General features: G+C 31.4%; 1 protein-coding gene and 1 long non-coding RNA gene across 4 annotated transcripts in view; one reads left to right on the top strand and one right to left on the bottom strand.

Annotated features, from left to right (window-relative positions):
- Nucleotides 1–3,177: 3,177 nt before the first annotated feature.
- Nucleotides 3,178–25,316, bottom strand: part of LOC143062353 (uncharacterized) — a 45,781-nt gene continuing 23,642 nt past the window's right edge. The window contains exons 1-4 of one of the 3 annotated variants that reach the window (XM_076234062.1): nt 19,064–19,159; nt 15,937–16,081; nt 13,175–13,328; nt 3,178–3,839 (exon numbers count right to left, since the gene is read on the bottom strand). In XM_076234062.1, coding sequence (XP_076090177.1) covers nt 3,794–3,839; nt 13,175–13,328; nt 15,937–16,081; nt 19,064–19,087 — 369 coding nt within the window. In that variant the 5' untranslated portion in view covers nt 19,088–19,159 and the 3' untranslated portion in view covers nt 3,178–3,793. Of the gene's footprint in view, nt 3,840–13,174; nt 13,329–15,936; nt 16,082–19,063; nt 19,160–25,316 lie in introns of those variants that run through there. The other 2 variants (XM_076234063.1, XM_076234064.1) reach the window with 2 other exon arrangements.
- Nucleotides 5,662–7,276, top strand: LOC143062352 (uncharacterized). The gene is made up of 3 exons (XR_012974708.1): nt 5,662–5,785; nt 6,521–6,599; nt 7,159–7,276. It is a non-coding gene; the product is annotated as an uncharacterized LOC143062352 (long non-coding RNA).

Below are 25,316 nucleotides of genomic sequence, written 5' to 3'. Positions count from 1 at the left end.
GTAGTTATCAACGACAAACACTTTTGTGTTGTTGACGTAATTGCCAAATACTATCAACACAAGTGTTTGCGTCTTTGCTAGTTTAATTCGTTTGTTTGTATGCTTTTTTTTAATTCAGTTGTGTTGTATGTCTGAAATGCATGTTTACACTTGTTTTTGCTGTTGGGTCCCCATTATTGTCACGTTACCTAAGATATTTATTTTGCAATAAAACGGAACTTCTGTCATCCATGTAGAAGATTTGACAAGATATGAAACCATGTTTAATCCGCCATTGTCTTCAGGAAAAGCCTGTACAAAATCAGGAATATGAGAGTTGCTTTTTACTTGTTCCGTTAATTGATAGCGTATGATTTTGAGAGTTTCTGTTGTTACATTGTTTTCCTCCTGTAATTGGTGTGCTTCCCTCAGTTTTTGTTTATGACCCGGTTGTGTTTTATCTCGTACGATTTATGACTTTTTAACATCAGTATAAAACCGTTGTCTTTATTTTGCAGTTTATATGAACTTTCCCGTTTGACCTTGTCTCTAAGTTTGGTAATTTTGAAACACATATATAATTCATGTTACGGTTGTTGTCCCCGCAGATAAAGCCCCAAACAACATCGTTTTTGTGTGTAAAACTCATTACATTAACTGCTTGATAAACGAATTAGGTATCGACAATTCACTTGGAAACTCAGCATATACCCTCACGACACTTACCAAAGAGGAAATCCTGGATAATCATAGGTCTGTTCTGTGTTCCTTTGGAATGTCAACCAAAGATGAAGAACTGGATCTTCCATCACTGTATTGAATACCTAAACTACATAAGTGTCCTTACAAACAACGGTATATTGCTGGGTCTTCCAAGTGCTCCACGAAACCTCTTTCTAAATTATTAACATCTATTTTATCAGCAATCAAAGACGGGCTTCAAAGTTATTGTGAAACTGCCTATTCTAGAGGGGGCGTGAATCAGAGGTGGATACTTAAAAGTTCCAAAGATCTTTTAGAGTACATACAATCTAACTCTCTTTCATCTTGTAACAGTATTAAACATTTGACTTTTCTACTCTTTACACTAGTATTCCACATTCCAAACTAAGAGACAAATTGAAAGAGTTGGTATTGCTTTGCTTCATTAAAAAGAATGGCCAACGTAGATCTTGTATCTTGTCTTAGGGAGGGATAAATCGTACTTTGTAAAGGACCACTCTGATTCAAACAAAAAATTCTCTGAAACTGATATTATCAAGATGCTTGATTTCTTGATTGACAACATATTTGTTACGTTCGGAGGACGTGTTTTTCAACAGACTGTCGGCATTCCAATGGGAACAAACTGTGCCCCTCTACTTGCCGACTTGTTTCTTTATTATTATGAGGCTGCCTTCATGCAGGAACTTCTTAGGAAGAAAGATAAGAAGTTAGCAATATCCTTTAACTCCACTTTCCGCTATATAGATGATGTTCTTTCACTAAATAATTCAAAATTTGGTGACTATGTGGAACGCATCTATCCCATCGAGCTAGACATAAAGGATACCACAGATACAGTTAAGTCGGCCTCATATCTTGACTTACATCTAGAAATTGACAATGAGGGTCGGTTGAGAACAAAATTTTACGACAAAAGAGATGATTTCAGCTTTCCAATTGTGAACTTTCCATTTCGAAGTAGCAACATTGCAGCAGCACCTGCATACGGGGATATATATCTCCCAATTGATACGATATTCCCGTGCTTGCATTTCCTATCATGATTTTCTTGATAGAGGGTTGCTGCTCACAAGAAAGCTATTAAACCAAGAGTTCAAAGTGGTGAAGTTGAAGTCATCTCTTCGTAAATTTTACGGACGCCATCACGAGTTGGTTGACCGTTATGGAATAACCGTTTCACAAATGATATCGGATATGTTCCTTACGTCGTAACTACAATCCCCTTCCCTTTCATGAATGTGACCTACCGAATTAGACTATTTACCGGATTTGTTATCACATAAGCAACACGACGGGTGCCACATGTGGAGCAGTATCTGCTTACCCTTCCGGAGCACCTGAGATCACTCCTAGTTTTTTGGTGGGATTCGTATTGTTTATTCTTTAGTTTTCCATGTTGTGTCATGTGTGCTGTTTTTGTTTTGTCTTTTTCATTTTTAGCCATGGCGTTGTCAGTTTGTTTTAGATTTATGAGTTTGACTGTCCCTTTGGTATCTTTCGTCCCTCTTAATAAATGAGTAAGTTTAATGATTTCCAGTTTTATAATTTGTTCTTTATCAATAAGCTGTATATTATAATTATAATAGCCAACCCTTTAACAGATTTTTTAAGAAGGGATATAGTTACGATACTCTTGTCAGGTAATTAAAGATGGTATTTTTGCAAATGATATCGATTCACATATATGGTCCTTGCATCGGAAATAAACACATGTATTATTCCATTCTCAATTTTACCAGTTGTTGGCATGATAGGGGTTATGTTCCTTTCGTATCTTTTATGGTTGTATGATTCTAAACCCTTAACGGGAGTGGATTTGTCTTGATTTTCATATGATGAAGACATAATCTTTCTATTGATTTAATTGATTTCTGAAGCTGGAATGTAAGTAACTGCTAGTTGTCCTTTGTTAATTTATTAATCATTGTCACTTTGCTTAATTACTTATGTTACTTAGTCTAACATCGGACTCATATTTCTTTCAATCGGAATTTTACTGTGCGTATGGCTGTGTGTTTGTTTATTCTATATTGACTAGGTATATAAGGGAAGGTTGAGATCTCACTTAACATGTTTACCCTGACGCATTCTTTGCACCTGTCTTAAGTCAGTAGACTCTGATCTTTGTTAAACTTGCATGTTGTTTTGGTTTTTTTTAATTCTGGTTTACTCATATGTTTTGGATTTTAGTGAATTGTCCATTTTCGCTGAACTAGTTTATATTTTTCTATAGACTAGTTGAATCCCGCCTCTCGGTGCATGATTATATTCGCTGTGTAGAAGACCCATTTTTGGGTGGTCTTAGGCTGTTTTCTGCTCTTTGGTCGGTTGTTGTCTCATTGACAAATTCCTCGTTTTCCTTCCCAATCTCTGTTTTTAAATTTTATACCTCGATGAGTTTTACGTTGTCATGTTTCATACAGTTCTAGACGATAACTCTGGACACAATAAACAATATTTGAACAACAAAACTTGTGTTATTTGAACTTTATTTCCAAAGAAGAATTTTCATGAAACCATACAGCTTAAATATTATTTATTTATCAATTCAAAAATAGTTCCTTATTTATTTGAATCAAGATTGACAACTCAATTATTTTGCCTTCAATAAGCATTATTGCTTTTTTATATTTATATGTCTGTACCGTTGCTTTTAATATGTATTCATTGTTTAGGCATACATTACTGTACTAGAAAAACAGTTGTATGCATAATAAGTACATGCACCATATATAGACTAAATGTGAGATAAACCAGAATTACAAACATAGTTAGTTAATTTAAGAAAACTGTCATTAACATGATAAAGAAAAAATTATCAAAAATAGTTAAAGAAAAATTTGATAGAATGAGTATTGTATTGAGTAACCCGACTTTAAACAGTTTTTCATACTTTGAAAGTGAGTTTTTATTAGACATAAATGTTAGACAACAGTGTAATTATCTACAAATTTACATGTAAATGATTTTGATATGTTTTTACCTTTTTAACAAAGCATAATTTCAAGATTTATACACGAAAATGTTTTTGATATCAATATTCATGAATACGATTCTGTATTATTTTCTTTTTTTTTTTTTTTTGCTTTTATTCTTCATCTGTTAGTCCTCTTGGAAATGCTTCTCTTTTTCGTCTGGAAATAAAAATAAACTCGTATTAGACACATTTACAGATAAACACAAACTAAATAAGATAGTGTTTCTGGGATTCGTGTTGCTTATTCTTTAGTTTTCTATGTTGTGTCATGTGTACTATTGTTTGCCTGTTTGTCTGTTTTTCTTTTTTCATTTTTAGCCATGGCTTTGTCAGTTTATTTTCGATTTATGAGTTTGACTGTCCCTCTTTTTTTTAAAGAAGAACATTGTGACCATATTCTCACCATTTTTTCCTAAATTACATGCCTGTACCACGTTGGAATATGACCAGAATAAAAAAAAAAACAATAGTCCGAGCTTATTTTATGACTAAAACTTTGAGAGTCGTAACGATCAATTCGAGGACTCTGATTTGTATAAGATTACTAAGACATCCTTTTATATTCACCAATAAAGATTATTCTTTCAAAGTAATACATATTTCTTTCCCTATCCAATATACCCTCATTTTCCAGTAGCAAACAAAGTTCCAATGACGGCCTTTTTTACAGGACATTCTTATTGTATCATATTTTATTTGTCTCATCCTCAATATGCATGCAATATCTACCACAATATTTTAGCAATCAACAATCAATCATTCAAAATAAACATACAAAACAATTAAATAGTTAATGGTTATCCCAAAAGACAAGAAAACACTGTAGCTCTGAATAATTGATAACAGATTTTGTGAAATAGCTTTAATTACGAGCACATAAATCATAATCGCCGTTTTAACATTACATTGTTAGGGATTTCACGGTACATACCCACAATTTAAGGTTGAAACAATGACAATATTTGAACACTAAATGTTATAACAGGAAAATATAACACTTTAAAAATCAAGTAAAATATTCTGCTTATTTAAATTAGAACTACGTCTTAAATTAAATAGTCATTGAAGTTAAAAATAAAAGCAACACTCCGATGCACTTTTCTAGATTTACATTCACCAGAAATGCTCAAAGCCGAAAACTTGAAAGCCAAGGATGTATAAACCGAAACAGTTTAAGAGCTTTAAGTTTGTGTCCTTTTTTACCATTAGGTCGATGCACCTAATGGTGGACGTTTTGTCATCGACATTATACTGCCCAGTAATCAGCATCCATATGTTGACCTTGACACAGAACTGTCGTTATACTCAAAATTATTTTTCATAAATGTTAAAGATAATTCGAAACACTTAACCCAGCCATAAACGACATAGCAAAATTTTGCACAACTGGTTATAATTTACGTTGCTCAATGTTTTTCATCCTCGTAATTGGTTTGAACTTCCAACTGTTTGTATTAGCCACTGTTTTATCCTTTTGAGACGAAACAATCGTCTTACTAGAAACTGATATATTTGATGATATAAAATAAGATTTTCACAGGTATAGCCAAAATTGATGAGCAAATATTTGTGTTACACAGAAATTTTAAAGTTATTTAGATTAATTGAATAAATCCTGTCTTAATATCTAATAATGAATTTGAGGCATCCCTGACTTACTGTTAAGTATTGAGTTAATTGATGAAAACTGCCCTTTTTTATAAATTCTACATGTAGAGGTGTAATACCACCAAATCATGGTACGTCACATCCGGTTGCATACGAAAGTAGGTCTAAAAAAGTATTCCCTTGAATTTGACAGTTGTAGAAAATTAACCCTGCATTTCAATGCACTTAAATTTTTCTGAGTCATAAACATGTATGTTGGGTGTCTGAAAGCATCATTCTTTTTTTATTTGATGGTCTTATAAAATATTTTGGAAAGTGAAGGTTACATAGTTACCAAAGCAGGTAACCAGTAAATAACAGTGTAAAAATTGGGTTGTTTACTTCCGGTGTTGGTTACTTTCTTATATGTAATGAAATGTAGTGTGAAATTTTCACTGTAGCACTGAAAAGGATTAAACTTTATTCATGCAAAGTATTTCTTTGGTTGAAATAAAGGTAAATACTGTACAATTTTTTTTTAAAGTGCCAATTTAACAAAGACTAATAGGGGAAAATCAATGGTGGTATTACACCTATTTAGGGAAACTACACATGCACTGGTGACCTTATTGTACTTTCATTTTTAAAAATTATTACTAAACTAGTTCATACGTTGTAAAAATGGACTATTCGGAATGGATTGAGACACAGAAAGCACGTTTGAGGAAAAATTGCCTTGAAATGGGGGTTTACGGGTGTTTGCTAAGTCAAATGGGTGGACAGACAAAGCTGTATTCAGTGTATAGTGTTAGGTTTCCTTGGGACAGAAAAAAAAGAACATTGTATGGTCACAGATTTGCATACATGTTGCACACTGAGAAATTTGATGTGTCTCATCTATGTTATCAGAAGAGATGCATCAACCCTGAGCACTTGTCTTTCGAGCCGCCTCATATCAACCAAGACCGCCACGTTTGTCGTGGTACACACCCAACAAGGTGTCGAAAACACAAACCCTACCAAGACCGTTTGATTTAAAATGGTAAAACAATAATGGTTTTAAAGAGAAGTCTTATTTTTTCTTCATATGATATAATTTATGAAATACACTTTTGAATCCAGATACATATATTACATTAAGACCTTTCTTATAGCTTGCCATGCTAATCCCCATTTTACGTGAGCCTCTGTGTCAAATTTTAAATCACCCTTACAGTTTTGTTTATACAACATGTGATTTTTTCATTTCAGTGTTAACCATGATCTGACGAGCATTCTGTTGAAAAATCTTATATGTGAATTGGTCTGCAGATGACACTTTAGCATTGAGGTATGTATCAACTTATGTCATGTTTTCTTTTTGTTTTGGCCGCAAAAGTTTACAATTTGCCATTGTGCCGTCTGTATTTTGCACCGACAAAACATCATTTAAACACTTGCCTTGGATTTATACACATCAGAATCCAGTCTCACATACTTAAATTTTATAATTCTTACAAAATTTTTTTTTACCAGCATTCAAAGGGACATAACCCTTTTTTAAACCATTTTGAGGTATTTTTTATTACTCTTTCTCCTCATTTTCTAATGTAAAATACAAGAAAGTGGACTTTTTTTTTGTTAATCTATTAGAAATATACTGCAATAAGTAAATGAAGTGACTTTCATATCAGTAACAATAAATGATTGACTGAAAGGGAACCGTTATTTGTCACACTCGGGGAACAGACCAAAAACTCAAGTTACACATAAGGGCTTATAGAAACTTCGGTGGAGACTGTTGACATTTATAAAGACAGTTCTTTCAGCTAAAACATTTTAATTATTGATTTAACATTGCATTTCTTTCATTTTTTTGGGAAAATAATTACATTTGTTTTATTTTTTAGGCAAAAGATATCAAGTTTTGATGAAAAAGAAGGAAGAAGGAAAAATGGACCAAAACAGACCAAAACAGACCTTCAAATGAACTCTAAAAGGTGCAATAAAATTGTATATCATCTTAAAGTTGTCTTTTGTATCCTATTTAATTGTTTGAATGCTTAGATCATGAGTATATGATCAGATATTAGTCAACACTGCATTTTATAATGATACACTGAAATTAGGATTTTTCGAAGAAATTAGACTGAAATCGCCGTAGGATATGGCCTTACAATATAGTGATTTTCTCTGAAACTATAGATCTGACTGAGACAAAACTTGGCAGTTATGCTTGAAATAACTTGCAATTGGAGGGAAAAAAATTACATTAAGTTTATTTGACATTTAGGTGTTCTTTAGGTGTAGTACCACCAAATCATGGCACGTCACATCCGGTTGCATACGAAAGTAGGTCTAAAAAAGTATTCCCTTGAACTTGACAGTTGTAGAAAATTAACCCTGCATTTCAATGCACTTAAATTTTTCTGAGTCATAAACATGTATGTTGGGTGTCTGAAAGCATTATTCTTTTTTTATTTGATGGTCTTATAAAATATTTTGGAAAGTGAAGGTTACATAGTTACCAAAGCAGGTAACCAGTAAATAACAGTGTAAAAATTGGGTTGTTTACTTCCGGTGTTGGTTACTTTCTTATATGCAATGAAATGTAGTGTGAAATTTTCACTGTAGCACTGGAAAGGATTAAACTTTATTCATGCAAAGTATTTCTTTGGTTGAAATAAAGGTAAATACTGTACAATTTTTTTAAAAGTGGCAATTTAACAAAGACTAATAGGGGAAAATCAATGGTGGTATTACACCTAGAATGTCAAAATTAAGTATCCATTAACTTGAATAAAAAAATCCATTGGTAAAATAATGAAAACAAATCCATGTACAGAAACTAGTCCATCTCTTAAATAACAGTTGTAAATGATCAATTATAAATAAGCATTTTTTTTTTAAATTTATTTATTTTTCGCCCCCGATGTCTGGAAAATCATAGATGTGTACATATGTCAAAATTGAAAGGTTTGAACTATACCACGGTCAATTTTGTTGAGTTTTCTAGACACAAACATATCAAAACATCAATCTCAAATCTTCAAAAATATTGTATCGATTAGGCATTTAGTACCTTATTTGAATTTTTAAGAAGGATAAATATCGAGTACTACAGCCATAAACACGTTAATACATAGCCTGTGACATAATGCAAACACAATTACTTGGGGTGCGCATTCACAAATATCTTTATGGGGAGATTGATAAGTGCTAATTTTTAGAAATACATATATTGATATGTCTCAACTGTGAAGCCAATTAATTGTTAACATTGATATATTTAGGAAAAGACTTTTTTCATGTTATTGAAAATTTTGTTCCATTAAGTTTCATATTATATATACCTCATTGATGTTGTTACTACCTTTAAATAATTTTAAAACGGAATTAAAAAAAAAAAAAACTAAAATCAAATCTCATTGCACAAAAATAATGTTGACCATGCATGTGTTGTAGATATATCATATGAAAATGTTGATTCACTTTTGTTTTGAGTTAATCCATGCATTTATACTCAAATCATTGGATATATCAAATATATTTTTTAATGAAAATGTATTTCATCAAATTGAGAAACATTATATAATTCCGATAAATACTACATATAATACAATATGTATATAGCAGTCGAAATACAAAAAAAAAAAAACAATGAATTTACCAGTAAAAGACAACTGACTGATATAGCCACAGTTGACGTTTTCTTTTGAGAATAGTGTGAACTATTTTAATCGATGACGAGAAATAGTTCTTTAACAATTTGCAAACGATCACAAACACAAGCACAAAGAAAAAAATAGTTTATTTACAAATGTATTTGTATCACGTTTTTAATATTTACCAGAACTTCAGAGATGCAACTCTTCCAGGATTCAAATTTGAACATGCTGATACATTTTTCATTACCTAAAGTATGATTTAGCTTTCAATTACTATACAAAAAAGTAAAATAACAAAAATACCGAACTCCGAGGAATATTTAAAACGGAAAGTCCCTAATCAAATGGCAAAATGAAAAGCTCAAACATATCAAACGAATGGATAACAACTGTCATATTTTATTGATATGATTAATTGCTTTTGTTCATGAGATATCATAAACATGGTCACAATTATAAATTGACTGTTCGAGTCTTACAAAAAACTACGGTTTTTCAAAAAAGAAAAAGTCAAGTCAAATACCGAGCTTCTTGACTTAAAAAAAGGGGAAACTCTATAAAAATTCCAAAATTTAGTGAAAAACAACTAACATATATATTGTACTTGGTACAGGCAATTCCAGGAGAAAAATAACCACGGGATATACAAACTATATGTAAGCTATATTTGGCAAAACCATTCGGAATTTTGGGTCCTTAAACCTCTTCAACTTTATTTGGTCTTTAACTTACTTATTTTGTGCATCACTGATGAGTTTTTTATTGTACGAAACGCGCGTCGGACCTACAACATTTTAATCCTGGTATTAGATATATGAGATTTTTGAAAGTCATAAATTTCAAACATTTCTTTCTTTCTCATAAACTATATCAATTATTAGATATAATTTGAAATAATTGAGTTATAGCATAGAAAGGGGCAATTAAAAGAAAGTCAAAATGGAAAAAAATAATACATGTGTTCTTGAAGACTGTACATTGACCTGTAAATTCCTTTGTCTAGTTTTACAGTTATGTTGTATTGACATTCTTATTACTGCGAATAGGTGTAATTATATTTACTTTGCTTTCATCTCTTATTACATTTCTATTTTTCATATAATTCCATCTAAACCATTATTACTAAACGTGTAAATTGATCATAATGTCCTATCATAGGACGCGTCAAAGACATACCACTGAGAATAACGAAGACGCATATAGATTTTCATCATCACAACCCCTATGACAAGCTTTATAATCATACATATAATCGACTATTATTGAATGTAAATCATAAGCCAGACTGTTTGTTTTTTCTGTTTTTCTGTAGTATGCAAAACATTGAAAAGGTGGCACTATGATGGAATCGTACAAATTGATATTGAAAAGTTGGTGTCTGCACTCATATTTACATTAAATTGTTTTTCTTTCCCACGGATAGTACTGACATTTCGGTTTTATATATGAGTCTAAAAAGTTTCGCACCTTTGCTGTGTTATATCGTATAGATTAATGTTAAGGAATTAGTATGAATAATGCCAAAACATTTGTAACAACTTACAGAATACAATGTGATAAACACCAGTTATGATTTGTAACATTTTATCGCCGAATATGTCTAGTTCAGCAATTGAACTGTAGTAGGCGTCTGGTTGAAGATGTGAGATGTGCAAATAGTCTGGCACGTTGCATCATACTGAAGGCGTAAGATCCAATGAATATAAGCCTTAAATAGCCATTGCAATACTAGAGCTTTATAAGTGATCCGTTAGAAGCTAAATATCTGACAATTGTGTTTGTAGAAAAGCTACAACCTTTGTCGTTATTCTAACTAGACCCATCAAAGATACCAGGCTTATATTTTGTTTTACACCATTCTCGTTTCATCTACAAAATTCTCATCAATGACACTTCAATAAGAATATGTGAAAAGGCTAGATAGAACAGAATTTAAAAAGCATTGAGGACCAAAAATTTATAAAGGTTTTGCCAAAAACAGCTAAGGTTATCTAATGCTGGTTTATTTTTTCACCGGGAAATGTCTGTACCAAGTAAGATAATAGTAAATTTACAAATCCAAATATAAAATTCTTTCTCAGTGTCTACTTTTACAAAGTGGTATTCGACCTTGTTTAAAGTTCCATGAGTAAATTAAATTTGTTGTCCCCTATTCTTTCACTGTCGAACATGAACTTATTTTGACCTTTTGGCGACAGAGAAAAATGTGTAATGGTAGAAACACTTTGTACCAACCTTCCATTGCTATTACATTAATTTATAATAATGTTATGACAACCATCAACAGTTATTTGTTCTTTTATACATAAATATAGCAAAATTACATTTTCATTACGGATTAAGTAATAACAATGGCATTTATATATAAATCAGTATCATGATGAGAGAAATTTGAATGTTGAAATCAATACTGTTTTAAAAATTTGATACAAAAATGGTTTAACACTAAGCGTTATTCTGATGGTAAATGTACTTTGAATAATCAGGAATTTTCATAAGATTGTGCAGAAATTTATTACAGTGAACCAGCTGATTTTGAATAGCTAAAATATGAACAAAAGTAATTGTTCATTTTTTGTCCTAGTGACTAGTGACCTTTGTAACCTCTCTATCTTGTTTTGTATATAGAAACAAATTCATAACAGTGTGGTCGACGGTAAAACGTTTGTTATGAATTGAACTGGAAAATTTACCTATAACTTGTTTCTCATTGGCGATGATTTTATACTCACTCAGCGCATCAGAGGCCTTCTAGTGAGGATTTAAATAAACACTTGTTAAACATTTCGATACATTAAATTAAACTTTCCTTTCACAAAGCTTTTAACCAATTAGTTTTAAATAATTTTTATACCATCACTTACAACAGTTTCATTTTTAGGTAAATAATGTTTATAGCTGATATCATTAAGTAATAAAACAAAATAAGGGTTTCCATATCTTATTCTTGTGATTTATTCTTTTGTTGAAGAATGAATATTGCTCCAATTTATTTCCGATCATAAAATATACGAAGTCGTCCATAACTATGTATTACTCAATTTATTTCACTAGACTAGGCGGAGTGTAACCGGTTTGCTCATAATAAACCAGTCCATCTATAGATAGGTGTTTTAGGATAAACTCATCAATGAAGTGTCCAGTCATTGTTTTGTAAATTCCTTTGAAGACACTGATAGGTAATTCGAAATCCGTAATAATTATAACGGCAATCATACTTATCACACACATCTTCAAATAGACTGTCCCTATGCAAATTAAAACGTAAGCTCCGCCCGATCAGTTGAAATAACATTGGTAATAAGTTGGATCGATTTAAAAAAATAAGTTGATATAAAAAAAGAAGTGGTATGATTGCCAATTAGACAACCCTTGAATTTCTTTTGCCAAGAGTTTTTCACAAGTATAGTAGTGAACAGAACAGTTCCAGTTTCCTTTACACCAAATTATACATTTTGCGTATGCATGAAATAATGTAAATGCAAATTTCAGAAGGTTTGATCCAAATACCTTTTTTACTATCCGATAACTTGCAAGAACAATGAAAAAGACAAAGCAGAAGTACATTTTGTCTATATGTTTTGATTTTGCTCAACTTTTGAAAGTTGATCATGCATTCGTTCTAAAATAAAATTTCAGACCAGATAAAAGTTAAAAAGGTGACAGAATTCGACAACCGCAATTGATAAATCCCTATAACGTCCGAAAAAAGATAATTATCCGGCAACACATGCATTATAATTTTTAAAGCCAGTTAAAAAAATATTTCTCGTGCAATATCATATTAATTGATTATCAAAACATGACAAACACACCAGTGAAGATTTTTTTTTAAGTTTTCGATATTATAAATCAAAACGTAAAGGTTATTCCTGATTAGTTGTTCGAATTATTTTATTTAGGCGTGCAGAACCTTTGGTGACCCCACAGTTTAAATTTCTATCGTAGTTACGTCGTGAACGGTGGTCGTTACAGACAAACGTTCACCTAATCTGTCCCAGTCAATGGATTAATTTAATGCGCCAATCAATGGCCACAGCTACACTGTTATGAATTTCATTCTATCATAAGAGTTTTTGTTATTGTTCTATCTGTACCAATGTTGGGCAGTGGATTTATAAGAATATCGTGCAATATATTGTTGATAAAACAAAAAACAACGACGAGGAACCTAAAAAAAACCTATAAAAAACCTGACCTTTTGTGATACAGCAACTATATACAGTTCTGTGTATTAGTTCTTAATCCATCACATTACCTGTAACATCTATATAATCCAGGTATAGTGCTTTCTACACATAATTTATGCAGTAAGTCAATTGATTGTTCATCTGAAGCACTTTCTTGTTGTGTTTGTTGACCCTCTATCACTGGAAACATGTCTATACTTTTGTCGCCATTTCCTGCAAAAACTACGATTTCTAAATACATATATTGGTGGTAAAAAGATAAAATCAATTTCAAAACAAACAATAATTTTATGCTTGGATTAAATTACAGATAAAAGCAAAACAATAATGTTAATTAAATCACTGGCCTTTTGAATGATAGAGAGAAAAAAAACACAGGTGTCCTAAAGTGCCCCTTAGAGGAATGCAGATCCTGCTCCACGTATGAATAAACCAACTATTTATTTGAAAGAACTTACAGACGTCAGAAGTACCGGTTTTAAAGAATTAAGACGATAACATAACAATTTCAATTCGTATGTTTAATTTGTGTACGAAAGGACGAATAAAATGAAGAATAAAGTCGATTTGTTTCATCAGATATTGTATCTGTTAGTGGTAATTGGTATTGAGTGTTCAGTAATAACATTGCAACTCTTGATAAATGATATGGTATTACCAGTTTAACAAATGTAACTTTGGTGTTTTCTTTCAATTCTCGTGGGTTTAAGATTTTTCTGTAGTAAATATGTTCATTAATTACAGAGGTTTTACTACAAGTTTTCAGATCAATTTGACCAGCATTTCAGGTGATATAAGGACAAAATTAAAAGATATTTGATATTGGCACTAATATGATGATTAAGGTATCATTCCATCAACTTTTAGTGTCTGCAATGAACTCTTTTGAGCTAACTAAAGCTCTCTCAGTGTTAAGTGCAGAGCAGAGAAACGAATGATATCGACACTGGTATTTTTGTCTTCTGTCAACAGCTTAGAGAGGGTTTTTTCAATTTTTAGAAACAGTTAAAGTAATTCAACAATTTAAAAACCATTAAAATTCTCTGTTAGATCTATTCTATACATGCTTAATTGCTTCTAAATAAATAACGTCAATGCTCTTAGTTGGAATCGTTGCATAATGTAGTGCCAATGCACATACAAATGTATATACGGGAACATTGTGGTTCACAGTTTGATCTTTTAACATTAGGAAACAGGAGAGGAAATTTTCTTATTTTTAGATTCAGTTAATTTTTTGTTCAATTTGGTTTGCTGCATTCCAAAAATAGAATCCTCATCAAGCTATTTGAATCTGTAAAAGATCCTTTCCTGCTGTATGAAGTTATACCATATTGTAATAGTTTTAATCTATACTCTGCTGTAGACGGGATAAAATGTATGTCTGTAATTTAGGTGTTATATTGCCAATAAATCTTTGTTTATGTATTTTACGATAAATAAACTGTCGTGTTGAAATCTGCTGCATTCTGGAAGAATACATCTAAATGTCAGTCATTGGCAGAATATAGTTTGAGTTTGATTAAGGTTGTGATAAAGGTTTAATGCATTTGGCTTGCAAATATTTTTCCGAACTTTCTCTAGCAAATCTGAGTATTTTTAGGTACTAGTATTTATTCTCTCTCCTAGGATTAAACTATTACCTTAAGAACGATTTTTGTCTATATGAGATCTAGTTTTAATGTTTTAATGACCGTAACCGATAAAACATGAAAAGTATGCTGAACATGAGACTTGGGACTTCTTTTGTTGTTGTAATAACTTTAAATTGTACTTTTTCTTTAACTTAGATAGTGTTTTAAATATTACAAAAACATGCAAAACAAGTGAGTTTTGTTTTACCGTGAGGCATGAAATCTAGTCATTAGAAGTCATCTTTTGAAAATGAATTAAACTACATTTTTTAATGCTCAATTTGTGTATTCAGCGCGCGGATAAGTGGTAAACAAACAGGTTTGTGTTACTTTATAACATGTCAAGCTCGTTTCTTTGGTATGAAAATATTTTCCTATATAACAATTCATCTTTTAATATAACAAATTTCCAGCTTTCGATAAACCTAACATCAATAGGTCGGTTTGATGACGTTGAGAACCTTGTCGGTATTTTCCTTATTTAAATCTTCATGCTTTTATGTTCTATGAAATTTAACGTTAGATAATAACATGTAGTAATCTGTGTTACATCTAAACAGTCAATACTATGGACTACTTCGTTTATATGATAAATACACCTATCTTTTGTTAAAGACTGTGTTTTGACCTTCATATTTTTGGTTTTCAGTTTGGTTGCAGTCAACATACAACCGGCAATTCGCGTATTTAAAATTAAAAATAAAAATATAAAGGAAGAGTTTTAGAATCAAAATACATACAATACTGTGAAGCATCATTGCCACAAAGCAAACGCCTATAAAGCGTTTGACGAAGGAAGTCATTGTTTGAGAAAATTAAAAAAAAAAATGATGCCTTGTTTTTAAAGTGATGTCACGACGCAAAAGTCAAATAAGGATTTAAGATCAGTTGTGGGTGTATCATTTAGATTTTTTTTTATTCTAGATAGTTTACAATAATGGGAGAAGTTGAACATTTTAAATCAAACTACATCGGGGACGTGCATTGTTTCATATTTCTAAATATCATTTATACTAGCGTGACCTTTGAAACACAATGTTCATCAATGGTTGGACATTGCCTTCTCCTTTCCACCGCTAATGGTATTCATTCATTATAATTTAACATCTTTTATTGCAAATTTTTCTGTACCTAACCAAAACACTATTGTTCACCAAGGAATTCAAAAATTAGTCAAATAAGTTCTGATTTCTTACCAAGCTGCCATGACGAAGGGAACCGTTGGTCTAACCGTTTTCCAAATCTACCCTGCGGTCGCCATTGTGGAGCACCATTTCCTGTTGCTATGGTGACAAGAAACACGACGGAGAAAATTGTTATTATTTCTGCTAGTTTCATTACCTGAAAAATAAGAAACAGTATCATACTTGTGTTGAAAGATTTTTTTAACGATACGAAATATGCATTGGACTTGCATTGTTGCTCCAATTTCAAACGCTAAAAGTCAAACAAAGAAACTACTTGCTGTAACTACTTTGATTGCGTTTTGAATGCAATTCATATTTGCAATTCCTAACACCATAGGTTGTCATCGATTATTTAATACTTGTTTTGGATTTTGAATTGTTCAAACAAATAGGTACAAACGATTTAAAAGGCCAGCAAACTGTATCGAATATCTGGTAAGAACTTCACCGATACGCATTTTGACATATCTTGTCTTTGCAAACTTCCACAATATTTTGAAATACGAAAATTAAAACCAAAAATAAAGAAGTAACTGAAGATAAAAAAAAATCCCACACAAATAGATAAATTCACATATATATTGGAAGGCTCAAAACAGAGGTAAAATCTAACATAATCAAACACGTTATTCCAAATCGGTAATTAGAGTTGTACATCTGAGAAATGTCACTGACTGTCTTTTGGAAGGGGATTTTTTCTAAATACCCCATAAGGACCTTTTTGCTGGTAAAGCGCTGATTATCGGATACTCTTCAAATGTTTGCAAAGATTTTCCCTAAAAAAAGTGCACATTTGATGAGTTCAGTAATAAAAATAATTTGAATATGGACCCATTTTAAAGATGGACGTGTGCAGATAGTCCATATCGATAATGCGGGGGCATTGGATTTCCGAGCTAAATATTTCAGGTTCTTTCCTTTGACGTTTTGATAACAAAAACTCTTGTCTAAACTGGTCTTGGTAGACTACAAAATGTATTAATATGTTATTCACTCTATTGTGATGCTCAAAATTTAAAAAGATAGAATTTGTATTCAATGATTTAAATGAACAATATCCGATGTGAAAGTTCAGGTAAAGGACTATTTGAGCCGTAATACATTGTAGAAAATTTTTTTTAAGTTAAATTACTTCAGATATGCATTTTGAAGTTGTAATGCTTCTCCTGTGAACACAACTTTAAAATGTTTTAAACATTATAACTTGACAATTTCGTTTGAGATCAAGAATTTTGATTTTTCCCCCATCTCAAAACCAGATTACTAAAGCTACGACAATGATAAAATAATGGATTAGTTATTTTGAACACAAAATAATGGACAGCAACAACATAAACTTAGATAATTTCAATATTAATGTCAAATATTATAGGAGTTTTCCTAAAATTACAGTAATCCGCTCAAATGCTTTAAAAAATAGATTAAGATAATATTACAAACGGAAATAAGTTCACTGTCCCTTTGGTATCTTTCGTCCCTCTTTTTGGTTCATACATGTAACAGCATTAAATGTGTTACATAATAGCTAATACAACACACGTGATGTGTACGTTTTGATTGGGCATTTCTGTGTCAAAACCATAAGATGTGATGACGCCTTCAAATATACCAACAACAATCTCCGTATTGTTGAACTAACGTGAAAACGAGCACACAAGATGTCCATTTGAAAGTAGTTTCAGATAATGGCTACACTTATATCAATTAAAGACTAAAAAATATATATATATAGAAAAATGTTTTATATGTACCAATAAGACAACACTCCATCAAAGTCATAATGATCTTACATAAAAGATAACAATGATATGTTAAAGTACGGCCTTCAATAGAAAAAAAAGACAAACAAGAGTCCACATAACAATTCATAGAAAAATAAAAACTGAGCAACACAAAACCCATGAAAAAACACTAAAGTAAAATAACAAAAATACCGAAACCAATGAATATTCAACAGAAACAGAGGGTTCTTTTGTCAAATGGCAAAATCAAAAGCTCGGACACATAAAACGAATGTAAATCAACTGTCATATTCCTGAATTGTAAACAACAGGGTAAGCAGATCCTGCTCTACATGCGGCAACTGTTTATATGTTCATGGTATGCCAAACTTTGGTTAGAAATATTTCAAGTATAGCTTAGTGTTTGTGACTCATGCACTTTGGTAAGGTAAATGCTTATTCAATGGTTCAAAAGGCCCTTCCACTGTTAGTTCGGTATAATACAACTTTTAGTGTTGATAATTTTGGATATTCACCTTTTCTACGGGCATTAATTGTATATTCTATTCCAATATCAGTTTAACACAATGGTTGTCATATTTGGAATTAAGGTACTCAATACGTCACATAGAACGCGATAAAATGCGTCATTGACATAAACAAAGTGTCAATTGACATGAATTTTTAATTATTTTGTTTTGATAATCACGTTTTATAACATGAAAATGATAATTAATTATAAATATCAAAAACACTTATCTGATTAATGAAATACAGATCAGTGATGATCAATTAATATAGCATTATTTTTAGATACGAACATGAACCACGAACACGACATTTGTTTTTCATTTATCATTTTGTACATAAATTAGACCGTTAGTTTTCTCGTTTGGATTGTTTAAATTTGTCATTTCCGAGACTTTTGTAGCAGTATGGTAAAGGAGAGAGGCGAACGAAACATTTTCCGGAAAGTGTTGTTAAACTATTTAGCAGTCGTAAACAAATGAAGTCTACGATGATTGAAAAATAGTGCGCAAATATCTTACTGGATGTTCGTGAAACAAATAATCGCCCGTGGTAAAATAATAATAAAAAAAGCCTGTCAAAAGTCGATACATTTATACTGAATGTTTTATTCTCCATGCCTAATTGAGAATCTGCTGCAACATGCAAGAACACATAAAATATTAATTTTAAGATTCAAAATAAAAATCGAAAATATATAATTTACATACTTTGTTAACGTATACTTATGGTGTAGAGGTAGATGAAAAATTATAAAAAAATGTCTTTTGTTCTTTGCTATCATTGTCCTTTTAATACATTTCTAAACGTTCTATGTATATGTGTATGCATAATCACAATGCGCATTTCAATTGAAAATACAGAAAATATTATTGAGAAGAACTTACATTTTGAAGAAATTGTCCCTTCATGTTGTTTGTCCTTTTTCTGATATCTAGAATGGCTGAGCTACCGTTTAGAACTCGTTTTATTACGGTTTAAATACCAATGTCATTTTATGCAAAATATTTTTCTTTTATAAATTGATATTTATTGTTAATAAATGTCTCCGATTCATTTATTAATAATACATCTGGCTTAAAACAATATTTTAACAAATTCGTAGGAAATGGATTCATTGTCTTTTGCAATTGTGCAAACATCGGAAGAACATTTTATAAAATACAATTTTCACAGCCACGTCATTTTGTCGTGATTGCATTTGTAATCTTTCAAACAATGATCTCTCTTGTGTAAATATTAATAAAATTTCAAAGGAATCGGTGGTATGTCACAACAAATAGGATACTGAATATTGCCACCCACCCAACAATATATAAAACTATAGTAAAAATAAAAACAAGGCTATTGTTGGTACCCGTACAAATAATAATAACGTAAGAGTCTCTTTTTTAACCGAGTAAAATTGTTCAAAATTTATACTTGCAACAGAATATTTACGGTATTAAAATTCCTTTGTTATAGTATTATAGTATAAAGTCTATGTGTATTTCTCTTTTAAAAAAGTAAATTTGAATAATAATAAAAGATTCTTGTTTTAAGTTTTTGATTAAAACATAGTTGCGATTTTGTTTTACGATTTATTTTTTTCTGATTTTTCTTTTTTGTTCGTGTCTTTTGCTGTGTTTTGCTGTTGTTGTTGGTTTTTTGGGGAGGGGAGGGGTAATTTTGAACTGATTTTGTTAGAGCAGATATTTTTCCATTATTAATGTTTCTATATCAACTGATTCACCTCAGTCTCTCCAAGGTAGGTTGAAATAGAAAAGTATGTCAAATATATGGTTATGGAATTGCGATAAAAGAAATGCATTGTAACTTAAGTTATTTTTTATCACTTTGAATATTTCATCAACAATAATGAAGTCGATATAAATATGTGAATTTCTAACTTTATAAAATAAATACTGCATAGTTATCTGATATAATATAATAGGATTTAGATGGGCGGGGGTCCTTCAAATCTGTATTCTTTCATTTTTCAAGTCATTTTTCTCTTTTCTCTTTTCTTTATATTTCTGCACCCCTTTAATGTTACCCATTCTTTAATTTATTCTAGCATATTGTGCTATTTTGTGCATTGAAGATCCCCTTTTTGTGTAGTATTGATCCATGATTTTCTATTCTGTTAGCCCCGTCCAGACTTTTATATAAGGTAGGAGTTTTAGAAATTTGGTAATATTTCAGTTTAAAGAAAAGTTCAAAGTATCAAGAAAATATATCAATAAATTCTTTTAAAAGGTCTAATTCTTATATATTTAAGTTTTTATATACGTCCTAATATCGGATTCGTCACATTTTTCATGCCGGGCATACATTTCAGTATTTGTGTTTCGAGGGCGTTACCATATAGTTGTATCTATAGTCTCGAATCAAATTTGAATTCTTAAATTTAGTGCGCTTACACTGCATAAACCTTACCGTGTATACGTTACTACGTTACTACGTATATATACTACAATATAGTTGCATACCTTGATACCGGAAAGAAAGAGACAATTAACAAATGAACTCACATTTATTGTCGAAGCAGAAATCGGAAAACTTAATTTGCTGCATAACAATCGTTAAGAAAGTTATTTCCGTTCAACAGGAAACTCATTGTGTAAGAGAGAGTAAAGAATCCATAAGACAAACATCATTATGAGAACCTTTTAAAACTGAAGGAATTTTTTTTTTGATATTTTATTAATGCCCACGATATAAAACAATTATAGTATTACACTAGAAGGACACGTTCTTGAAGTTTAAGATGAAGGTAAGTGAACGAAGGGCGGCTCTATATGACGTTAATATCAATTAGAAACAACTGTCATACAATTTGAAGTTTGAGCTAGCTATAAAACTAGGTTAAACCGACCATATTTTTTGGAAAATGCATGTGCCACTTCAGAAATATGACAGTAAGTTTCATTTCGTTCCGTTGATTGATAAAATCTATTGTTATTTTTCTTAATTTATCCCTTTTTGAGTTTACATTCGGAGTTTGCTATGAGTACTAATATTCACGGCACCATTAACATATACACATGGAAAAAAGTATTGCAACACCAAAATGAAATTGAAATTAAAAATACACTCTTTATTTTTTTGTGATATAATTTGGTAAAATAGAACTAGTTAAACATTATTTAAGTATCACCTGAGTTTAATAAATAAATATTGACTCGATAAGTTCTTAAATGCACTTGCAGCTACTGTACCCGTAAACAGCAAAACAGATGTTTTTATCCTCATTGTTTTCAACACTTTAAATAACCAAGTTTTTAAAGTTATGTGATTGACACCTTGTAATGGGTCCTCGACAACTCTTAACTGCAGAAAGATGGCAGATTATCAGCATGAGAGAAGCAAATATGTCGCTGTAACAACTGCACGTATTGTTGGTCATCACCATTTCACTATAAGTCGTTTTGAGAATAAAAATCAGGCAAATAACGATGTTAAAGACCTTCCGAGATAAAGAAGACCCCCTATACCATTTGATAGTGAAAATCAAGCATAATGAAGGTTGGTCAGAAGGAAACCCATTGCATACAATACAATCCTAAAAAGAGAGTGGTGGGTATACAGCCTTTTAATAAGAACTGATCGATATCGACTCATCGCTACTGGTTATCGTGCGATAAGACCATTTCGGAGACCTTTGCTTACGAACAGACACACAGTTTTCCGTATCCAATGTAGTGTAGAGCTCGCCAAAGTTGAAAATTAGCATCGTGGAGGAAGATCCATTGTTCCAATGGAATTCGGTTCATCTTCCTTGGCCCGATCGTAGCCCGGATTTGAACCATATCGATCATAAATGGGACATTTTTGGGCGGAAAGTGCGCGAAAGGACACCCCAGTTCAAACACATCATGAAATAAACAATGCCCTTCCTCAGAAATTGTTGCTGCTACCTTAGCAACAAATTAGTCGATTTATGGCAGGAATCAGAAGACGTTATGATGCGGTTATCCGTTTGAATGGAGGCTGCGCACAAAGTACTAATTCTTTGGCGTATAAAGATCACCCATGATGTGAACAGTCATCTGAAGATTAATTTTGAAATGTCTGACATTGTAAAGTTCGACTACAGTAAAAGTTGTGAAATGCATTTTTTTGTACAAAGAACACTTCATTTTGTTATTAAAATTGTGGTTATATAAATCATTTTTTTTTTTCAAACATTTTTTGTTCGTTTAAATGCCAATGTTATTATAAACTATGTTTCAATAATATTATACAAATATTTTATTATATTTCATCCAAAAAAAGAGGCTGATTATTCAAGTTTAAAAAAATCAAGGTGTTGCAATACTTTTTTCCATGTGTATATTTTGTAACCAGCAAATAGCAATTCGTACCATAAGATCTTTATAGATGTCAGCGGGTTTTTTATTAGTGAATTTAAGGGTGAATTGATGCCAATATCTTATTGATACCGTTATCAAAAGTCTTCAAAATTATGTAGTCTTCTTCTAGTTGAAAATTGCAAGATTGGTAACAATTTTATTTTAGGGTAATACTGCAATGATCATTAACTGGTTTGAGGGTCGCGTTGTTGTTTCTTTTTCTTTTTTTGTTCTTTTTTTTTGTGTGTTATATATCTTTAATGACCGATTCGTAGTTTTTTATGTTTAGTTTCAAGCATCAGTCTAGACATACAAAACTTAAACTAAATAAAATTGAGAATGGAAATGGGGAATGTGTCAAAGAGACAACAACCCGACCAAATAAAAAACAACAGCAGAGGGTCACGCAGCATGGTGCAACATAACATTTTGGTGTCTTGCTCTATTGCGTGAAACGAATTATAAAACAGTTTGTGAATTTTGTGAGTAAATTCCAACGTGATTTAAAAAAAATGTAACTCGCAAAAGTGTTAGTGCATTGATGCAAATGATCATAATGATATTCTAAGTGAACTCCAAGGACGGTTATGTTAGTCTTATGTAGACGAAACGCGTGTCTGGCGTATTAAATTATAATCCTGGTACCTTTGGTACTATTTACACCACTGGGTCGATGTCACTGCTGGTGGACGTTTCGTCTCCGAGGGTATCACCAGCCCGGTAGTCAGTGCTTCACTTTGACATGAATATAAATTATATGGACATTCTATAAATTTACCGTTTGCAAAAGTATGAATTGTTCAAATAACTAACTATTTTCTTGTTCCATGTATAGATAACCTTAGCCGTATTTGGCACAACTTTTTGGAATTTTGTGACATCAATGCTATTCAACTTTGTACTTCGTTGACTTTCTAACTACTTTGATATGAGCGTCATTGATGAGTCTTATGTAGACAAAACGTGCGTCTGGCGTATTCAATTATAAGCACGGTACATTTGATAACTAGTATGTTGAGAAATTCTAAATAGAGATTTATCTTCTGACATAGGACTTGGACTTCTCTTGAACTGAATTTTAATGTGCGTATTGTTATGCGTTTACTTTTCCACATTGGCCAGAGGTATAGGGGGAGGGTTGAGATCTCATAAACATGTTTAAACCCGTCGCAATTTTGCGCCTGTCCCAAGTCAGGAGCCTCTTGCCTTTGTTAGTCTTGTATGATTTTTAATTTTAGTTTCTTGTGTATATTTCGGAGTTTAGTATGACGTCCGTAATCACTGTACTAGTATACATATGTTTTAAGGGTCAAGCTAAAGACACCTACCGGTGCGGGAGTTTCTCACTACATTGAAGACCCATTTGTGACCTTCGGCTGTTGTCTGCTCTATGGTCGGGTTGTTGTCGCTTTGACACATTCCCCTTTTCCTTTCTCAATTTTATTTCCAATAAAATGACATTACTCTACATAACCAACCTATCTGACCATATCTTGGCCTATTGCATTGAAGGATGGAGAGGTGGCTGCATATACTGCATACAAAATCTTTCAATATCATTACGTTTTCATTTAATTTTTAATATTCGTCGCTGCAGGTTTGAATTGAGTTGTTTTATTGAATTCACTTCAACTTTTATATGTGAGGTCATACGTAAACAAAGGGGGTGAATTGCTGCGGAAATAATTATGGACAAACAATTAACTGCTGTAATGCATTCTTTGGTATAGAAGTGTATGACACATACATCATTACCATGTATACTATAACTGTTTAAAAGTGCTTGCACACCCTCCTTGTGTTGATAAATGTTCCCAATGAGTACACGGATGCAGTAACTTAGTGGTTAATGGCTTTAAGAAGGCACGTAGTTCATTAATTTGTTCGATGACCGATTCGTTAACCCGAAGGTAATTGATTCTATCCAATATCATATACCTGCATTGATCTTAATGTTATCGTACTTTATTCTGTGAAATGTATCATTGATGTAGAACAACAGATTTTAATAAAAAGGAAAAAAGGTATGATTTCTTGTTTTTATAAGAAATTACTTTTCAATAGGTTTATCAAAATGCAATTCATTTATACTTTATATTTCCGTATCTCTATACTATAGTCAATCAGATGCTTTAGAAATTCGATCGATTTAACGAAGGTAATTTTCATTTTTGAGTATCACATGTTTTGTTTTTTAAGTATTTACCATTACATCTATCTCTTGTGGTATATGTACAAATAAACTCTCAAAACAATGGTTTTAAATATATTAACTGTTATTAGATTATCTCATCCTCATTGGAAATAATACACTAAAGCAAAAATATATGCTTTTTATTAAAAATATACCGTATATAAACATTTTTTAATTACTCTTAAAAGGCTTCTTTTTTTAAGTAAATGTTTCTTTCAAAACAAAAATTTGGATCAGATCAACATTTTTGTCATTTCCAGAAAAATAATTACCAAAGCTTTCGTTGCGTTATTTTAACAAGTACACGAACACAAGAACTAAATTATTATCAACTATTCCACATAGCAACCTTCCAATTACAACGCAGGAATAAGATTAAAGAAGAATGAAAATTGTCCCTTCTATCTTATATAAACCATTCATGTAATTATACATGATTTTAACATTTAAAAAAAGATTATTGTGGGAGAAAAATTAACTTAATTTTCTCTGTTTTTCACCTTTGAAAAGCAGTTTTTGATAGTCATATAGCATGGTTAATTTTCTTTTTCTTTTTTCTGTACAAGGTTAAAAAAATCCAAATAAAATAATGTATATAATTATGATTTTCAT

The sequence above is a fragment of the Mytilus galloprovincialis genome, chromosome 2 (assembly GCF_965363235.1).
Source record: "Mytilus galloprovincialis chromosome 2, xbMytGall1.hap1.1, whole genome shotgun sequence".
In the NCBI taxonomy this organism is placed as follows: Eukaryota; Metazoa; Mollusca; class Bivalvia; order Mytilida; family Mytilidae; genus Mytilus; species Mytilus galloprovincialis.
The sequence above is the reverse complement of the archived record's forward strand: the minus strand, read 5'-3'. Positions and strand labels throughout refer to the sequence as shown.